Source organism: Phlebotomus papatasi, chromosome 1 (genome assembly GCF_024763615.1).
Source record: "Phlebotomus papatasi isolate M1 chromosome 1, Ppap_2.1, whole genome shotgun sequence".
Taxonomy (NCBI): Eukaryota; Metazoa; Arthropoda; class Insecta; order Diptera; family Psychodidae; genus Phlebotomus; species Phlebotomus papatasi.
In genome coordinates this window covers 29,701,460-29,721,269 of record NC_077222.1, presented here as the reverse complement: position 1 = coordinate 29,721,269, position 19,810 = coordinate 29,701,460, and the positions used below count along the sequence as shown (strand labels likewise).

Sequence of the window (19,810 nt, the reverse complement as noted above, 5' to 3'; positions counted from 1 at the left end):
AAATTTATCATCCTATTTTATAAATTAAAATGATTACTTTGTTGTTGCAGACGTAAATTGGAATGTAAAATGGAATTCCAAAATATATTAAATATATAAAAAATATATTAAATATATTAAAAAGTGGATTTTTACGAGTAATCTTTTTGGGATTTTGTATTGGTTTTATCTAAAAATTTAATATATTTTTTAAAAGTTTTAATGTAATTAATTTCTTTTGGAATACTCAATCACTTTACTGAATTTCTCGAATTTCTAATTTAAAGACTATAATAGACTCACTCAGACCTATCCTGGAGAATATTTAAATTTAAATTGTAACTTTGTAAGTAAAGACTTACTCAAAAATTTTCTAACGCCTATTGCTTTGTAAATCGATTAGAGGTTCTCTGCAAAAATTTCCTTTATCTCCCAAATTTGATTATCCATTACTCCCAAATTTTATAGGCTAATTTTCGATGATCAGCGTGGAGTCAATTTTTCAAGTGTTTTTGTTCAAGTAAAGTCTTAATTAACTTTATTAAACCAGAAACAAAGTAAAACTATGAGATTTTGACTAACAACTTAGAAAACTAAATGCTGTGCCAAAAGCTATCACATCGAAATTACAATTTTATACCCATTTTATAAAAATGCTTCTAAATTGTAGGATAACAGGATCAGACTTATAAATATTTCTGGGAATATGGGGATGTTTTCCTACTTTCATTAAAAAAATACTTTGCTCAATGTACATTTTAAGGGAAACGAGAAAAATCCACTGTCTACTTCTACCCCTGGCTAATTGTACCCCGGTTTCCCCTACATCTACACTTTGAAAATGCAGCAGGGTCTGACTTTATGTACTTTTTGTCTCTATGGACGATAGGGATAAAAATAGCCTAAGAATTTAATTTATTTTATAGCGATACCAATGATTGATATTTTCAGAATCTAATGAAAAATATTATGTAAAAGTATGGTAGTTTCCATTCCCACAAGGGTTTTCCTTAAAACAAAAACTAGAAATATAAAAAGAATAAAAATCTTTTATTACTACGGAAAGTTGAAAATTTGTCAATTTTGAGCTTATATATTTACTATACAGTAAATATTTGGAGATTTGCAAAACATAATATAGATTCCTACAACCTTTTACTTTACGATTATGTACAAATATTAAAAGGAAATAACTTTAAGTAGCCAGGAAAAATTATTCTTTCTATGGATAATGGGTGACCAAATCGTTCTTAAATGGTTGATTTGATTACATTCTATTTTCATCTTCCAAATTTTGCCATATTTGCAACGAAATTACTTTAAAATTAAGTAAATTTAATTTAATTTAATATTCATGGTAATTTTATTAATCTTCTATACGAGGTGGGGGTTCCGGAAATCGTCGGGAAAAATACTTCACTCAGGGAAAACTCATCAACTTATCGCAGAGCTTTCGGCTCGGTCTCCAAGCCTTTATCAGTGGCTGGAGCAAAAAGAAAAAGAGCCATTCTTTATTAATTAAATCATTGTACAAATTTTCCTCTTACACTTACTCAAGTCTTTCAATTGTTCTCTGAGATTCGTTCATTAATTGGGTCAGGATATTCACAGGGCATACAGAGGGAATGGGGGCACTTGTTTTATAATTTTCTAGGATTTTTCCAACACCGTTTTCCACAATTTTCTTCACTTTTTCTTCCTTCTTGGGTTTTGTTCAGGTATCTAAATCGGTCTTTGTCCGCACTGATCTCTTTCCTAGTCCAGAGGTCAAGGGGTAATTCATAATCAATCAGATTGGCTCGGGTTCCCAAAAAAATGTATGGGTTCCCCGGGTTTCCTGAAAAAAATGTATGGGTTCCCCAGCCAGATTGGCTCGAGTTCCCCGAAATGAGTTACCCCTCGCCAGAGGTTAAGCAACGGTTTTTCTGTTTGAGTCTTTTATGTCCGTTGGCAGTTTGAATTTGCTTCTGGTTTTTTCCCTTTCCCCTTCTGGAACATCAAACTGCCAACGGACATAAAGGACTCAAACAGAAAAACCGTTGCTTAACCTCTGGACTAGGAAAGAGATCAGTGCGGACAAAGACCGATTTAGATACCTGAACAAAGCCCAAGAAGGAAGAAAAAGTGAAGAAAATTGTGGAAAACGGTGTTGGAAAAATCCTAGAAAATTATAAAACAAGTGCCCCCATTCCCTCTGTATGCCCTGTGAATATCCTAACCCAATTAATGAACGAATCTCAGAGAACAATTGAAAGACTTGACCACTGATGAATGCTTGGAGACCGAGCCGAAAGCTCTGCGATAAGTTGATGAGTTTTCCCTGAGTGAAGTATTTTTCCCGACGATTTCCGGAACCCCCACCTCGTTAACTATATTACGTCGGTTTGTGTTTTACAATGAATCTTCTATACATTCGATAGACTTCAATATTATCATTTTATTTTATTGTAATTCAGTTAAAAAATAAAACTTCATAATGAAAGAGGTTTTTATAATTATTATATTAAACTTTTGCATGTAAACTTTTGAGTCCTAATAAGAAAAGAGTTTTGTTAAATATTTGTCAAGTAGATGTGGAATTTAGAAAAATCAAATTCCTTTGTTGTTTTATTAATTAAAAGTTTGTTTCAACAATCATAATCAAATAAAATATTATTTATTCTATATAGACTTTTGCTGTTTTAAGCTTTTCATCTGAATTTTAGGTCTCCGTCATTTGAAAATTTTCTAAGAACTCTATATTTAGAGTGTGTAATGCTTTAGTTGGATTCATTTTAACTTTCAAATTAAAAATACAGTACAACTCTGATAGAGTCAACTCCAAAAATTTTAAAACATCGTGAAAAATATATAAAATTTCAGGTTTAATGTCAAATTTTTAAACTACTTTTGTTGAGTAAGAACCTGACAAAATTTTTAACGAGTGAAATAGTAACTGCAACAATTTAAAAACTTAGAATATTGAAGATAAAATAAGAAGCAAATGTTTTTACTCTATTGGAGTCGTACTGTACTCCAATGCTGTAAGAAGAATTATTTTTAATATTTCATTTCCTTGTTTTATATAATTCGCGATTCAGTTTACCATATTTTTTTAAGCTTTTCTTTTAAGGACGTTTCTTAAATCATATGACACTTTTTTGTTATTTTTGAGTTGACAGAAAAAATATTTTGTTAACGTTAGTGAATTCTATAGGGACTTACGAAGTGCTCATAAACCGTATATGGTAAAGTGCACTCGCTCGACCAGTTCCTCGTCTCGACCGGTAGATTTATTTATTCAATTTATTTATATTTGCTATAATATTTTGCGTATGATCTAAAATTAATAGGTCAATTATTTCATGAATAATACGAACCAGTGACAAATTCATAGAAATTGATGAAATTGATCATCAAACATTCAAAAATTTACCCAGCACCGGTAGAATCGAGGAACCTGGTCGAGTGAGGGTACTATACCTTATTAACTCATTAAAACATTCGTAAAAGTTTGTATTTTTTCAGAAACATTCTTGTTCGTAACATCAAGATGATCTCTTGACGAGCATTTTTTTTATTGTTCTACAAACATTTGCTCGTACGTTTTTGTGTGACACTGTTTACGATTTATTGGTAAATCTTTGTGAAAGAATAAAAATACTCGGCGAATGATCATGTTACGAACAATATTTGTGAAAAAATGGAAAAAATACAAACTTTTACGAAATTTTTGTGAGTTATACGATTTACTACCAGATTTATGAGCATTTCGAAAATCCTCAGTGGCAATTCACAAACATTTACGAATAATTTTACAAAATATTTTTTTTCTGTATTATTCACGATAGAGTTCTTAAATCATCTGTGATAATATCGATCACTCAGAATAAGAAACGATTAACTCGCAGTAGGCAAATTTTACAGGATTGCGTTTTGAAGCTGAGATTTTACATGTAGACTATAGGATTTTTGAGATTTAAAATCTCTATAAATTTTAAAATAATTATCTTTCAAGTAATATACACGGGGAAGGTAGAGAGTATAAAGAAGTGTCCGAAAAGCAAATAAAACGATTTTTGTAAGAAATCGAGTTGTTCAACTTATATTCTAAAAGTGGTCGATATATTTCGTCACTTAACAGAAACTGTGATATCTGCATTTTCTTTGCATCAAACGACTACGCAGCAAAGTAAAGGCAGATAGTACAATCGCTGGTACTCCAGGTGATTCATGGTGATTTATTAACTAAATTTTTAATTCTATTTGCTAAACTTTTTTGCGTAAAAGATTTTTTAACATACCATATTGCATGGCCATATGACCCTTCTGACCCCTATTGCTTTCTTGTATGAGATAAAGTTTTCGAATTTGAATCCATTTGTCCGTTATTGCCATTGATATAACAGCAAAGGTTCAAACCCAGGCATTTGTAGCCCACGACAAAGAAATCAAATGCCTAACTTTCTTGTACTTCGGCATTTGTGACTCTGACATATCTAATGTTAGATTTCTTGCGATATGCTTGTGAGTTGCAATTTTCTCTTATTACGTTTGTCATTCTATTTACAATTTTATTCATCTTCCTGATCAGTGAAAGTCGTGTGAAATGTAATAGTTTTATCAGTGAGCTTGCCTTTATGACAAAATAATTTGAAAAGGAATTACGGTGATTGAAAATTTGTCGTCGGCAATTGGCACGACTTGCTAATTCAATCAATATTGAAGGTAAGTAAATATGTAGAAGATACCATTTAGATCAATTTAAAATTATAATTTGGCTACGAATGGCTCGAGTGGATGATAATAGAAAAGTTAGCTTATCACCTAAGAGGCCCTTTGAAAATTTATTTCACAATTTTACGATATTTTTTGGATTAAGGAAACTTTTTTCTCGAAGGAAAGTAATTTTCTCTCACGTGTAGTACGAGGGTTTACTCTTCAAATAATTGGAACACTATCACTTTTTACACCTCATATGTAGCGATATGCTCTGTACTTGAAAATCTCTTATCAGTGTGGATAGATAATCTACTTCTAGTCATTTCGTTGCCATAAAGTGCCATTCATCTATTGAACGTTAAGGTGGAAACTTGGTGGATTAGTCTCTCAGTGAGTGAAATTCTTTCACTTTTCTTTGCAGATTTTATAGTGAATGGTAATCTGCGCCTCAAAGCATAATGGAATTTTGTCCGCCAAATGATACCATCACTGTCCCATGGATAAATCATGGTTTAACACAATGCTTTTTCAGCACAGTGTCCATCTCAATAGTTGCCGGGTAAGATTAGTTACCGCCTCTATTTCTTATCACTGTTCAATGAGACAATTTAAAAAAAAAATCTTTCTTTCAGATTTCTATCGTTGTTTGGTTCTATACAATTATACATGTACCAGAAGTATGCATCACCAATCAGTGAAACGGCGGTTATTCCTAAATCATCCTTGTACAATTTTCAAGTTTTCCTCTTGTTCTTCGTGCCTTTTCTAGCTATTGTGAGATTTCTCCTTACAGTAGCGTATTTCAGCAATCCCGTTTATGGCTACATGGTAAGTACAGCCTCACAAAATAGGTAGTTTCTTCATTCTTTTTAACTTCTTGCTTTCGCCAGGTTTTAAGCTTAGTCCTGACGTGTTGGATGTATCCATTTTCGGTGCTCTTACTCAGCAAGGAGCGTAATTATCTACTACCATCAGTACCAACCAGGGGTCATGGCCTAGTCCTACTTCTATTCTGGACAATGATTTTCATCATTGAGAATTTGGCATTTGTGAATTTGAGGCAGGAAGGCTGGTGGTTCAATCTAAAAACGTAAGTCCAAAGCATTATCGCCATGTAATTGAGTATTGAGTTCCATAATATGTTTAATTTGTTTCGCGTTCTCTAATTATCTAAAGCTATGAAGGCTTTCAATTTATGTTATTTTACTCTCTATTGACATTTATTGTTTCAAATGCGAATTTTAGTATTCAGCACTGTGCATTTATTAATTGAAAATGAACAATTTCAATAGGTTTAATAATTTATTAGTTTAAAGCTTATTTAATTTTATGAAATTTATAAGCTTGTATATGTTAATTCCATTGACCGTTGTTTCATTTACATTTTGACAACTTTTCAAAACATATTTCTTTACTTTAATCATTTAATTCCCAAAAGTACCCACTACGTTATCAATCTAGTACGAATTTTAATAATCTTAAGGATAGTTGATAGGAAAGGATACGATATTACTTTACTGCGGAGGATAACAGTAATTTTCTCAGTCTATGCATAATATGCTTTTGTCGTAACTGTAATCGCTAAATTAATGTATCAATAATTCCAAGGAAGTAATGCCAGTTACGGCAAATTATTACGAAGACCATGAATTATCTGTTAGAAGAAAGTGGACGAAAATACTACATCTCATTTGATTTTCGCAATTTTATTTCTTACGACGATTCGAGACCGGATGAAGAGGACATATAGGGAAATTCTGTAACAGTATGTCAATATCATATGACAAATTTAAAAATTGTTATACGGAAAATTCGGAAAATATAATTGAAAATCAGATTTATAACTAGTTACTAAGGGCTTTATAGAGCCTCTTGTAATGGCCACTCGAAGCTTATTAGCCTTTATTGTTGTCCTGTTTTCGAATTTATCGCAAAAATTCGTTATATTGTAGCAATAATGCTACAGACCTAACACCGAAACATGCTGGAGTGCCCTTCATCGCAGTCTCCCGGAACAGAGCCTCTATTGCTCCTCCTCGAGAGCTCACGAATTCGGCTTCCTCTCAGATTCGCTGGTGAAGGTCGATTGAGGAAGCAGTTTCATATATGTCTTCGGGATATAGCCGTTGACCGTTCTTACTCCATCTATCTGCGGAGACTACCAATATAGTGTTATCCATTATAGCACTCGGCAATCCTGAGAATCACCACTCCAACTGAACAGTGAGTGCTACCTTTGGCTTAAGAGTCTTCGTCAGGACGGGCTTTCTCCTTCTGACTCCTCTAGGCTCAACAGTCCTACTACAATATGACATTGTCATATCGTTACAGAATTCTCCTACTGATTCATCTTCAAAACTTCGGTTATAAAGAATCAAAATGTGAAAATCGAAAGAGGTCTAGTGTTTCCGTTTATTTTCTGCTACACTTGATCGGACTGAAATTCTCAAGTGTTTTTGCATTATCGACCTATGTTGGTTCCTGTCACAACTATTTAGAGATTTTGAAACACGATGAGGACTGGGTGAAAACAGTCGAGACAGGAACCAACACAAAAATTCAAAACTGCAGAAGCAGTCGAGAACAGTACACTGTTAAAAAAGACATGTTCCTTTTTTATTGGAATAGTACCATTAGGTTAAGATGGAATAATTCGGAATGATGTTTATTTTGGAATTTCAAAATTTTCTCACCATTTCAGAAGATTCAAGAGAAAAAGAAAATCACGAAGAAGTACAGAACTTTACATTCGAGAGTATTTCTCTGTTGTATTTTTTTCTTTTGCCATCTAAAACCGTTAGGAAATCTCAAAGTTCGAAATTAGACATGGTTCTAAATTACCCCATTTTACCCTAGTTTAGAATTGTTTCATTATTGCTCTGTTATTCATTATCTTCAGTTGGAACCTCTAATTCGTTCAAGGTCCTACTTGTGGGACATATTATATTAACTCTTCTTTATCAACAGAATTGTGGAATTTCTTTAACCGTTTATATTTTTACAAACTGAATCAGGTTCTGACGATTGCAAAAAACCCAACTTTTCTAAATATAAAAACTCGTGACTTTGAAGTTAAACCCCTTTGAATTATGGACGTGTCCAGATTAGTAAAATTGTATAGTGTTTTTATAACACAGAAGAATCATAATCAAGAGTTCAAATAGTCTGAATTATTCTTTAACATTTCGTTTTCATTTTAACTCATTCGCATTCATGGCAATAGGGGAAACTGGGGCACTACCAAACACGGGGTACCACCAAACACTAATTTTTATTTCTAAACTACTTGGACTATCTCGACCATTCCTTCAGTGGACAAGCATCCCTATAGTGCCTATAACTTCCAATAGGTCTTATTTTCTGTCGAATATCCGATTAAAAAATCGCAGTGTTTGGCGGTGCCCCACTTTCCCCTAATAGTATAGGGGAGGGCTTTCAGGCTTCAAACACGCTCTGGCTTCGCACACTTCAAATTTTTCCTATACTTCTTTAATGAATCTGACCTAATGGCAAAATATTTTTTTAATAACTGGTCCTAGGCACACATTTCCTGAAAAAAGTAAGATTTATTAAAGGAATATGAAAATATGAAGTATTCGAAGCTAGATTGTGTGCGAAACCTGAAAGCTTTCCTCTACTAAATATGTTAATCGTATGAACTAGGGTAAAGTGATATAGTTTGGAATTAGTGTTATAAGTTGGACGATTCGCCGGTACAAGTTGGACATGGTTTTTTCTTGATAAATACAGTACAAAATTTGTTTTTAAGCACAAGGAACCAAATTATAAAACTAAAGCATTTAAAATATACAAATAAAAATGAAGTACTAATTTTATCAAGACAAAAAGCCCTGTCCAAATAGTACCATTGTTCAACTTGTACCACTGTCCAACTTGTACCATTTTACCCTATTGATAGATAAAGTTGCCCAGAGAGGATTTTTGGTTAGAATAGTTCTTCAATGACGTAAGAAAAATACTCTGAGAGGGTTAGATGGAAAGTGGTCTGCCTTTAAATGCGGCAGTCTTTGAAAATTTATTGTTTTCTCTTATTTCCCAAAGCAAAAATTCTAATTTGTTAATCGAAGCTAGTAGAAAATAGATAGTTTTATTGACTACAGAGAGAATAGGGTCTTTGCTTTGGAAAATAAGAGAAAAATTGAAATATTCAAAGGCTGCCACACTTAAAGGCAGGCCACTTTCCCTTATGCCCTAGACACACTTACGACTTAAGCCGAGAGACGTCTTATTAGTGGAAAATGATGGAAATGTAGTTCAACCATTATTTCTAATATAATTACGTTAAGCCGTCTCTCGGCTAATCCTCATGTCTGTCAAGGCCCTTACATTTAGTTGCTCTTTCTTCGCTTAGCAGAAAGTCATGCTAAGTTTCAGCATGAAGCTATGCACGGAAAGTTTGACACTGCATCGATTTTGATAATATTTTCCTTCATTTTCTTGTCTGATCCGAATTCTAGGTGGCTAATTCTATTCTTAAATAATTACACTATTTAAGTAAACCGTGTATAAAAGAGTTTATTGTAAAAAATCTCATTTCAGTAACCGTTGAAACGCATTCTTAATGACCTCTCACGGCGTTCAATTAATAGATAATTTTATTTATTTTTAAACAATCATCTTTTAAAGAAGATATTTAGCATTTCACAAATGATATAAAACGTTTTATAGAACCCTTTAATTGATACAATTGTTGTAATTATTTTATTGAATTAATACAATTGCATTTGGGATGAAAATAATTATGGATTCATATGGTTTCATTGCTGATAATCAAACTTCAACTTTAAATTGAATTGTGGCTAATGCTATTTTGACAGGAATTGGGATAAAATTTAATAAATTAGATTAAGGAACTGTAAATAATGTAGGATTGTTCGAAAGTTTTACGTTTTTTTGTTTAAAATATTTCGTGAATTTTTCGTTAAACTAGTGTTTAAATTTATTTTGAAATTAAAAAAATCTTTTACTTAATTATTTTTCTAGATTACCAGACAAAGTTGAGACTGTTTTCTTTGTTCTGCGCTACGTTTCTTGCCTTCTTATATTCGTTCTTGGGCTAAAAGCTCCTGGGATGTACTATGACTATGAGAATTTGATCGCTCCCTCACGAGATGACGTCAATCAATCAACCTTTAGAAATGCATGGAGCAAAATCAAGACTCTGGCACCATTCTTGTGGCCCAAAAGGGACTGTTTTTTGCAATTTCGAGTGATTTTCTGCTTTCTTCTTCTCCTCGGAGGACGAGTTATTAATCTGTATGTGCCCATCTACAACAAGAAAATTGTTGATAGTTTGACAGAACAGCCAATGAAATTCCGCTGGGATTGGATTCTCATCTACGTGCTGTTTAAATTCTTGCAAGGCGGTGGTACAGGAACTATGGGATTGCTCAATAATTTGCGCTCATTCCTATGGATCCGCATTCAGCAGTATACAACGCGGGAAATTGAACTGGAACTCTTCCGGCATTTGCACAATTTATCATTGAGATGGCATTTGAGCCGAAAAACCGGAGAAGTGCTTCGTGTGATGGATCGTGGAACTGATAGTATCAACAATTTGCTCAATTATATCCTCTTTTCTATTGTCCCAACAATAGTGGACATTATCGTTGCTGTGGTATTCTTCATCACAGCCTTCAATGGATGGTTCGGCCTCATTGTTTTCCTAACTATGATCCTCTATATCATTGCCACCATCACTGTGACGGAATGGAGGACGAAATTCCAGAGACTCATGAATTTGGCTGATAACGCCCAGAAAGCAAGAAGTGTGGACTCCCTTCTCAATTTTGAAACTGTTAAATATTACGGAGCTGAACAATATGAAGTTGATTGCTATCGAGAGGCAATTCTAAAGTATCAGGTATGATCTAATACTTTCAAGTCTCTTTTTTCGTTTATCAGAAATACTACATTTCCCATATGAAGCTATTTGGGGTTGATATTTAAAAGATTGACTGTGATATCTCTTACTTATTACATAAAGTTCACATTCTTCAGTAGATAAGAGAGAAATTTGGGGAAAAACTCTCACAAGACAATTTGAAAGTTCATCACTTGAGTGAGCAAACCTTTAAATTGTTGTGTAAAAGTATAAGTAAAAGATAAAAAAGATAATGTGAATGCTGATTTTAATAACGCCGAGGGATTATTAATATTTAAGAATTAAAAGTGGAATAATCACCATTAATATAATTTTGGGAAAGCTTAAAATTGGAGAAAATATTTTTTAAACTTGATACAAGTCGGTGATCCTGTTGGCCAAGTTTTAAAAAGCGGAAACATGCAAGAATAATAAAGTCTGGAGGAGATCGGATCATCACTCCAATTCCAATTTATTTTTTTGAAGATCGTTTGATACTTTTCGGAATTTGGAAAAAAGCTGTAAATTATTTACAAGAATTAGGAATGACAAGTTGATTTTTCGCACTGATCTTTCCTATAGTTTTTTAAAATAAGAATGGTTATTTTGTAAGTAAAGCAAAAAACAAACAAAATATTTTTTCATAAATATTTGTTTTAATGTGCGACTTGCTATTCTCTTTTCTAGAGAAATGCATGAAAAATTATTAATTTCATTTCTCAATATTTGCTTTAGTGATAATAAACTTTGATAGCTTTATCCAAAGTAAACTTATTTTTAGTATAAGGTTCGTCGATGGTATCGTTTTCAATAAGGATCGTACTTATCTATCGATATGGAGAAGATTATGCCAATCTGCCGATTACTACAAAGATCATGCACTGAGAAAAAAAGGGGTGCGATTAACTTTTTTTCCTCGTAACTTTAGCACTTTTTAGGTGTAAAAATATATCAACATTTTTTAATGTTAATTTTACATCTTTTTAAGTGTAAAATTAACATGAAAAAGGGTAACTTTAACCCTCAATACACCTAAAAAGCACAATATTTACACCGATTTCGGATCAATAATGTAGGATAAAATTAACATTTCCGGAATGTTCTTTTAACTTTTTCGGATTTCTCTCAGTGTGTATATTTCATGACTTTATTCACCAGTCTATGCCATCTCTCGATCTTTCGCATAGATCATACCGATATGTTGATCTTCTGTAGAGATTATTAGTAGAATAAATTAGTACCAATTTGATAATTTGGCACTCAATATTCTATCACTTGAGAGAAATCCGAAAAAGTTAAAATAACATTCCGGAAATGTTAATTTTACCCTGCAGTATTGATCCGAAAACGGTGTAAATATTACTCTTTTTAGGTGTATTATGCGTTAAAGTTACGCTTCTTTCATATTGATTTTACCATTAAAAGGTGTAAAATTAACATTAAAAAATGTTGATATATTTTTACACCCAAAAAATGTTAAAGTTATGACGTAAAGAAGTTAATCGCAGCCTCTCTTTTTTCTCAACGATAATTACTGATCAGATTAATGTCCAGAATGTACTAAAGAGCAGCCATGTTGTAATTTTCAATTTCACATTTAACATATAAATAGATTGTAAAAAAACGATATTTTTAACAGGTCCCGGTGAAAATCCCAAAAACCATAATCCTGAAAACTGAAATCTCAAAAAGACCAAAATTCCGAACACCAGTTCCGAAAACCAAAATCACTAAAGCAAAAATTTCGAATTAGTCGAAATCCTCAAAGCTAAAATCCTGAATATGCCGGAATCCCATTAAGCCAAAATCCTAAATGGATCAAAATTGCGAAAAGCTAAAGTCCCGAAAGGTCAAAATTCCGAAGGTGAAGATTCCTGAAAAAAAAAAACGTCATAGCTTCTTCCACGATTGCACTCACACTTGCTAGAGACAAAAGAAAATTTTCTGTGTTTTCGGAAATATTCCACAAATAATCTTTCCTATAATTTCGTCCCTTTCAGGGTATTGACCATTCGGGATTTTGGGTTTCGGAATTTTGACTTTCGGGATTTTCGCTTTTGGGATCTTGGCCCTTTCGGGATATTAGTGTTTGTGATTTTGGTTTTTCGAGAATTTGGCCCATTTGGGATTTTAGCTATTGGCTTGGCTATTTGGGATTTAAACCCATTCGGGATTTTGTCTCTACGGGATTCTAGCCTTCCGGGATTTTGACCGCACCAATTCCAAATCGTAAAACTTTAAAATCTGTAATATCACAGTGCATATCATGGTAATATTGATACTAATTTGAATAAAAACCTGTTCACTATTAGGAAATAACACTATGCAACATATGTATTATGGTATATCCATAACAGAAATATCGGTATTCAAAGTCCGACAGAACAAGTGTCTCAATTTCGAATCTCTTTCTTTCGGAAAATTTTCGAACATTAAATAAATGTTCGAATTGCATTCAGTAAATTTCAATTCACACAGGGCTTTGGACTAATAAAATGAGTGGCAGTTAAATTTCTAAAAACAAAATCCCGAACGCAGGAAAACTATGAAAAACAATTAACCCTCTAACGGGTAAGACCGCCTCCAGGCGGTCTTCACAAACATCACATTTACAGCGACAATGAAGGTTTTATTTATTTAAAAGTGCTATAGTGTCCTCGATAATAGTCTTATAAACATCTCTTGAAAGTTTGAACTCATTTTGAGTCTTCGTTTTGTTGTTATTCCCAGTTTTGTGTGACAGGTCAGAGAAAAAGCAACAAAAAATATTTGTGCAAAGAAACTCACTTCCAATTTCTGTAAAAATACCGTTTTAAAGTTATTTGACTAAAATAAATTTATTTTTTACTGAAAGATATGTCATTCTACTTTGTATATTTTATTTTAAAACATTTGAAAAAAATAAAAATGTGAATTTTAGAAGCAAAAAGAGTTTCAAAAAATTTTTATATTTTCTCATCTAGGGCCTAAACTAAAAACGATAATGAAGAATCGATGGTTTTTTCGACTATTGGATCATAATTATCCTAGAAAACATTGTTTTAGAACTTTTTTTCGCATATTAAAGAAAGCACCGTTAGAGGGTTAACACAGATCTAGAAATTTTACTGAAGGCATAATAGCCTTTCTAAATAGGATGCTGTATCGCATATTAATAATTAAGACTAACTAAGATTTACATTTCTTCCAAACTGAATTGTAAAATTTTCAGGTGGAGGAATGGCGCTCACTTGTAACGTTCAACATTTTAAACACAACCCAAAACATCATCGTTTGCGCGGGATTATTGGCTGGATCAATGCTCTGTGCATACATGGTAGCTTACGAAAAGGGGTTATCAGTTGGTGATTATGTCCTTTTTGCCAGCTACATCATCCAACTTTACGTGCCCCTGAATTGGTTTGGTACCTACTACCGTGCCATTCAGAAGAATTTCGTGGATATGGAGAACATGTTTGACTTGATGCGTGAAGACCAGGAAGTTATTGATGCTCCTGGAGCTGGGCCAATGTTAATTTATAACGGTGGAATTGATTTTTCCAATGTCTCATTTGGCTACAGTCCAGAAAAGCTTGTCTTGGACAACGTAAGCTTCAGAGTTCCACCTGGAAAGACCATGGCTCTGGTGGGACCCTCAGGATCGGGTAAGAGTACAATAATTCGGCTACTCTTCCGCTTCTATGATGTCAGTTCAGGTGCAATTGTGATCGATGGGCAAAATATAAAGACTGTGAAGCAGGCTTCTCTGAGGAAAGCTATTGGGGTTGTACCTCAAGACACGGTCCTCTTCAACAATACAATTCGCTACAATATTCAGTATGGAAGAGTTGATGCAAGTGATATCGATGTGATAACGGCGGCTAGGAGTGCGGATATACATGAACGAATTTTAACGTTCCCCGATCAGTACGATACCCAGGTTGGAGAGCGAGGATTGAGGCTTAGTGGTGGAGAGAAACAGAGGGTGGCTATAGCGAGGACTATCTTAAAATCGCCGTCCATTGTGTTGCTGGATGAGGCAACAAGTGCTCTGGATACTAAGACTGAAAGGAATATTCAGTCAGCCTTAAGAAAAGTCTGCGCCAATAGAACTACCATCATTGTCGCTCATCGATTGTCTACAATTATTCACGCTGATGAAATTGTTGTCCTCAAGGATGGTGTAATCGTAGAGAGAGGCTGCCACGAAGATTTGCTCCTCAAAGACGGTAAGGGATACTAAAAAATACATGATTTCTTAACCAAAACGCGAAGAAAAGTAAATAAAGATTTGTTGCTTGTAGCCGAAAAAATTTAGCTAACATTTTGGTCGCCGGAACCTTAATAAAAAACATTTATTGTCTAAAATTCCCGTCAAACTCCTCGATTCAGTCAATAGCGCGACTAATTATGGGTTCTACTGATCCGAATAAAAATAGTGCCTAAGAAAAACAACAATCTAAACTAAAATAATATAATAATAATTATGTGTTGTTCCGCAACAGCCTTACGGCTACCGGCTTATCGCTCAATGTGTTTTTATCCTGAGTATATTTATTTATTTTTTTATTCTTAAGGTGTTTATGCGGAAATGTGGAATCAACAGCTGCAGAATCTAGAGGCAAAGGCTGAGGGTGAAGCTGCAGGAGATCAAGGAAATGGCTTAGAACAGTTACAGCAGCCCTTAAAGCCCCAAAAACCAGGCGGAGAACCACAACTAGCTCCAGGATATAGCCAATATGTCCACCATCATCATCATTAGTTTAAAAGAGTGTAGGGTTTGGAAGGAAAAACAGGTCTGTACAAAATGTGTGAAGCAAATTATATTTTTATCAAAGATGTAGATGATATAATGTAGATATATCTATTCAGAACTTAAAAAAATTGTTTTATTTCAAATCTTTTGGTTTTGACATTATCTTCAAATTTGGTTATTTTTTGTTTTTGTTTTTTTTTTATATTCCAAAAACTAGAACTAACTAGAAAAACTAACAAGAAAAACTAGAAAAAATTTAGTTTTTACTTTCTGATTTGATAGTTTTCTTGGCTCTTCTTTTAGTAAATATACTTTCTGTGATACAGCAATTTTTTTTTGATATTCATATAAAAAAACGAATCTTCATTAAAGTTGAGCTTTCAAGGAGGATTCGATGAGCGGTACTTCAAGAAATTGCTATACCTTCACATTTTTAAACCCTTGATTTTGTAGTTTTAAAAGCTGACATACAATGTAATGATTTGTAGTGGCTTAAAGTCATAAACTCATAGCACAATCACAAATTTTAAACATTCTCTTTTACAAAATGCTGGTTTAAAAAATTAAAGCTAACTATTTATCGATAAAATGAAGAAACCGAAAACCCTTTAGCTTTCCAAAGAAAAGACCTTTTTCTCTGTGATAGTGTTTTTCCAAAACTGAAGTACGTAAAAGCAATATTTTGTAAAACACTATAATTTATTTTGAATAAAAACACTAGGAAAAGAAAGTTTTTATTAGGAATTGTTCCGTTGGATTCGTTGGATTGCTCATTCACATTATAGAGGTAAGGCAACTCTTGATTATCGATTTTCGTTACCCTTTTATATTTTGGTATTTTTCGGATATTATGATGTTTCATAAAGAATAAAATTGGCACTTCTCAGGGTGCTCTACAAGATGAGACAAGAAAGCTTCTCCTCGATGACTTATGATCAAACGCTGCTTACAGGTGGCTGAACGACCCTCTACGTAGAACAATTTTCTGATTTTGCACTCCAGAGAGGGTCGTTAAGCTACTTCTAAACAGCGTCTGATCATTTAGTGTAGTCGTCGGAGAAAAACTTTCTTCTTTCATTTTGTAGAGCACTCTGAGAATAGTGTCAATTTCTTTTCTTGTTGAAAGACCCAAATGGATATGTTTTAGTTGTACTTTAGGATTCTATTTTCATTTTATGATTTTAAAGGTATTTTAAGGTCAAATGTGAAATTCCTTGTTTTAATTCAACTTGTGTGAAAACTAAATGTATTACAGAAAGGTTTAGACAAAAATTTCCCCCCGTTTTCCCATTATAAAGCTTGTATATATGATAAATTTTGACCATTGAAAAATGGATCTCACATGATAACCACAGTAGGGGAGACTGGGACAAAATTTGTCAAAACGAAAATTTCAATATTCACTATTTTCTAAAATAAAAGAGACTGAGGCTAGAAATTTTTATTATAGATAGCCTTCATGAACCTTCTTAAACTTACAAAGTTTCATGGGATTCGAGGAAGGATTATGTAAAATAAAAAATAATGAAATTTTAAGCCCTATTTTTGGAATATTTGTCTTACAGAAAATATCTATACTGATTAGCTTAATTTAAGCACATTTCTCGTTAAAATAGAGAAAAATTATCTTCGACAAAGTTGGAGAGGAATAAATTTCCTATAAAAATATGTCTATATGATATTTTTAACGTTTGCGAGAGTAAAACGTCACAAATTATCCGAAGACTGACAAAATTTGCCCCAGCAATTTTGAGAATCTCCACAAAATCGACTTTTACAAAATGATTCGAAAATCACATTTCTTTCGAAATAGAGGAAAATAGTCTTCTGGAATGTTGTAGAGCAGTAAATTTCCTATAAGAATATGCTCATTATAAAAATTCCGGTGAGCACCAAATAACGACCTTGTATATAATATAAATGTTAATATAATAAAATATCCTTTATAGCCACTGAAGAAGGTCCATATCCGGACCGAAAGCTCTGGGCAAGATAAAAAAAAAAAAACAAAAAAAATGGGCAAGATTAAAAAGGTGTTTTTAGTCTTGAGGTGAAGAAATTCTCACTGGTGATCACCGGAATTTTTATAATCAACTCATCACACCAGTTCCATTATATAATATATTAATGCTCATTATAAAACGTTTAAGTTTTCTCAGAGCTCGTGAAAGAATTTTTTTGCGTTTTGACAAGTTTTGCCCCCAGTTTCCCCTATACATTAAAAAAATGTATTTTCAGAAATATAATTTTATTGAGATTTTTATAGGATTTTGGTTTTTTTTTAATTTATTTGCTTCTTGCCGAATTCTCGCTCCTTCTTCTTAATTCCCTTAATTTATGGACTTCTTCCCTTCATTTCGGCTGTTTGATCCTTTGTCCTGAGATTTGTCTTTAAAACTCCCCAATATTTCTCAATCTTCCGGAGTTGAAGACGGGTTGAATATCTTTCGCACAGCTTTAGAATTCTTTGAAAAGATGATCATTGGGTTTCTGCGAACTTGTTTTAGCTCTTTGATGCTGTTTGTCGGTCTGATATAGCGCATTTTCGGCTTTCTAGGTTATCAAATTATTCCTACCCTTGATTTTATGAATTAAGCTCCAAGATATTCCCATTTTTTTTGCCAAAATCACGCACGAAATCCCAGGCTTTCGTCTACTTCCTCCTGGCTTCTGAGCAACAGTCTTGAATTTCTTGAATTGATTTATTATCTTCCGATCGGTGGAGCGGCTCACTTCCAAGCTAAATTTCGCGATCGCAGCATAACTCGCATTTGGATTCTTAAGATTTGTCAACTTTAAATCTTTTCATGCTCTCAATGTTTTTGCAATTAATTAGTCAAAAATCAATATTTTTTACAAGAATTTCACCAAAAGAAAGATCATTAAATTCTCTTCAAACGACATTGAAGAAAGAAAAAAAAATCCAAAGCCTACTGCGATTGACTTCATGTCAAGCGTTGGCCAAAATTTTTCGTATATAGGAAACTGGGCATTACCAAACACGGGGTAGTACCAAACACTAATTTTTATTTCTAAACTACTTGGAATATCTCGACCATTTCTTCAGTGGACAAGCATCCCTATAGTGTTTAAAAATTCCTATAGGTCATATCCTCTGGTATCCAATATCCGATTACAAAATCGCAGTGTTTGGTGGTACCCCATGTTTGGTGGTGCCCCAGTTTCCCCTACAGGCTTTACATAACGGTTGTAGCTTTTCTTATGCGTTGGCTCTAGCGTTTGTGTATTCAAAATTCAAGAGAACATATGGTGAGAGATGTCTGTTTTTGGCCTTCATTTGATTGATCCTTTTGTTGTTGCGTTTGGATCTTTTGTATTAGAAGTTTTACAGTGATAAGAAACATTCCCTATATTTTGTTTTTCAAAAGAGATTGATATTAATCAGAAGATAGAATTGAGATTATTGTATTCTGGACAGCCACATTTTGAGAGAGCCCTGATATCATTGATAGGGTTTATATAAATCCCGACGAACCTTAGCAATCAGTATTCCAATACATTACAGAGATGATTATGATTTTATTGGAAATTGCTTTGCTTTTGCATTTTATTCTATCTTGGTCTTGTTTTCGAGATCGTATCGATTTAAATTGACTATTAGTTAGATTGGTATAGGATGGAGCCGGTATGTTTCAGAGATTTTTTTATGTTTTGACTTTAAGGTATTGGTTCCAAAACTCAGAGAATTATCTTGAAATTTTGTATACAGCTAGGACAAGGACTTTGTTAAAATAACTCGATTTGTGTTTTCGTCACATTTTTTTTTAAATAATAAAAGAATAATCCAGCGCGCCTCAAACAACCCGTGTTTCAAACATACAGGCTTTCCCTTACTATTAAAGAACAACAATACCCAATAACAATTTCAACTTTACTATTTTATAAAAGGTAATCTCGACACATATTGGCTCAATTGGAAATTTTGATCCGCTTTAAAATGCAAGTATACCCAGAATTTTACTTTCAATCACTAGAAATTCTCTTTTAAAAGGAGTCTTAGTTCGTAATAAAGTCAAAACACTTCAAGTAAATATGTTTTTTTTTTATAATTTTTGTTTTTCAAATGTATCCAACCACCAACTACATGAGTGAAAAGTCAATTAGTTAGGAATTTATGGCGCTCGAAATAACATCAACAAAAATGTTCACATTTTCTTTCAGTTCTCTTTCATTTATGTTTAAATCGATTGAATAAATAAAAATTCATTTATTGAATGAATTGCAAATACCCCATTTGCATACCCACCATCTGTGCTATGCAATGGAAATTCACTAAATATTCTTCGTAGTACGATTGAAATTGGTATTGGCGTTTTCTATCATTTTGGTATTCCATTTAGAATTTGGGAATTGTCTGAATTTTCAGTCATTTGTGCTGGAACAGGAGTTGTTGAGTAATTGTATAGAGGAAAATTTTCATTGAAATACCATTTCTGGTTGAAGATGTCCTAGCCCTTAGTGTATGTACCCTGGGAAATCACATATTG

The 19,810-nt window shown here is 33.2% G+C and overlaps 1 protein-coding gene across 1 annotated transcript; it reads left to right on the top strand.

The window, feature by feature from the left end:
• Window positions 1-4,435: 4,435 nt before the first annotated feature.
• Window positions 4,436-16,032, top strand: LOC129799607 (ATP-binding cassette sub-family B member 6). Its single transcript, XM_055843637.1, has 7 exons — window positions 4,436-4,686; window positions 5,102-5,239; window positions 5,313-5,508; window positions 5,571-5,770; window positions 9,685-10,567; window positions 13,779-14,775; window positions 15,124-16,032. The coding sequence occupies exons 2-7, from the start codon at window positions 5,139-5,141 to the stop codon at window positions 15,306-15,308; spliced, it is 2,562 nt and encodes an 853-aa protein (XP_055699612.1). The 5' UTR covers window positions 4,436-4,686; window positions 5,102-5,138; the 3' UTR covers window positions 15,309-16,032.
• Window positions 16,033-19,810: the final 3,778 nt, after the last annotated feature.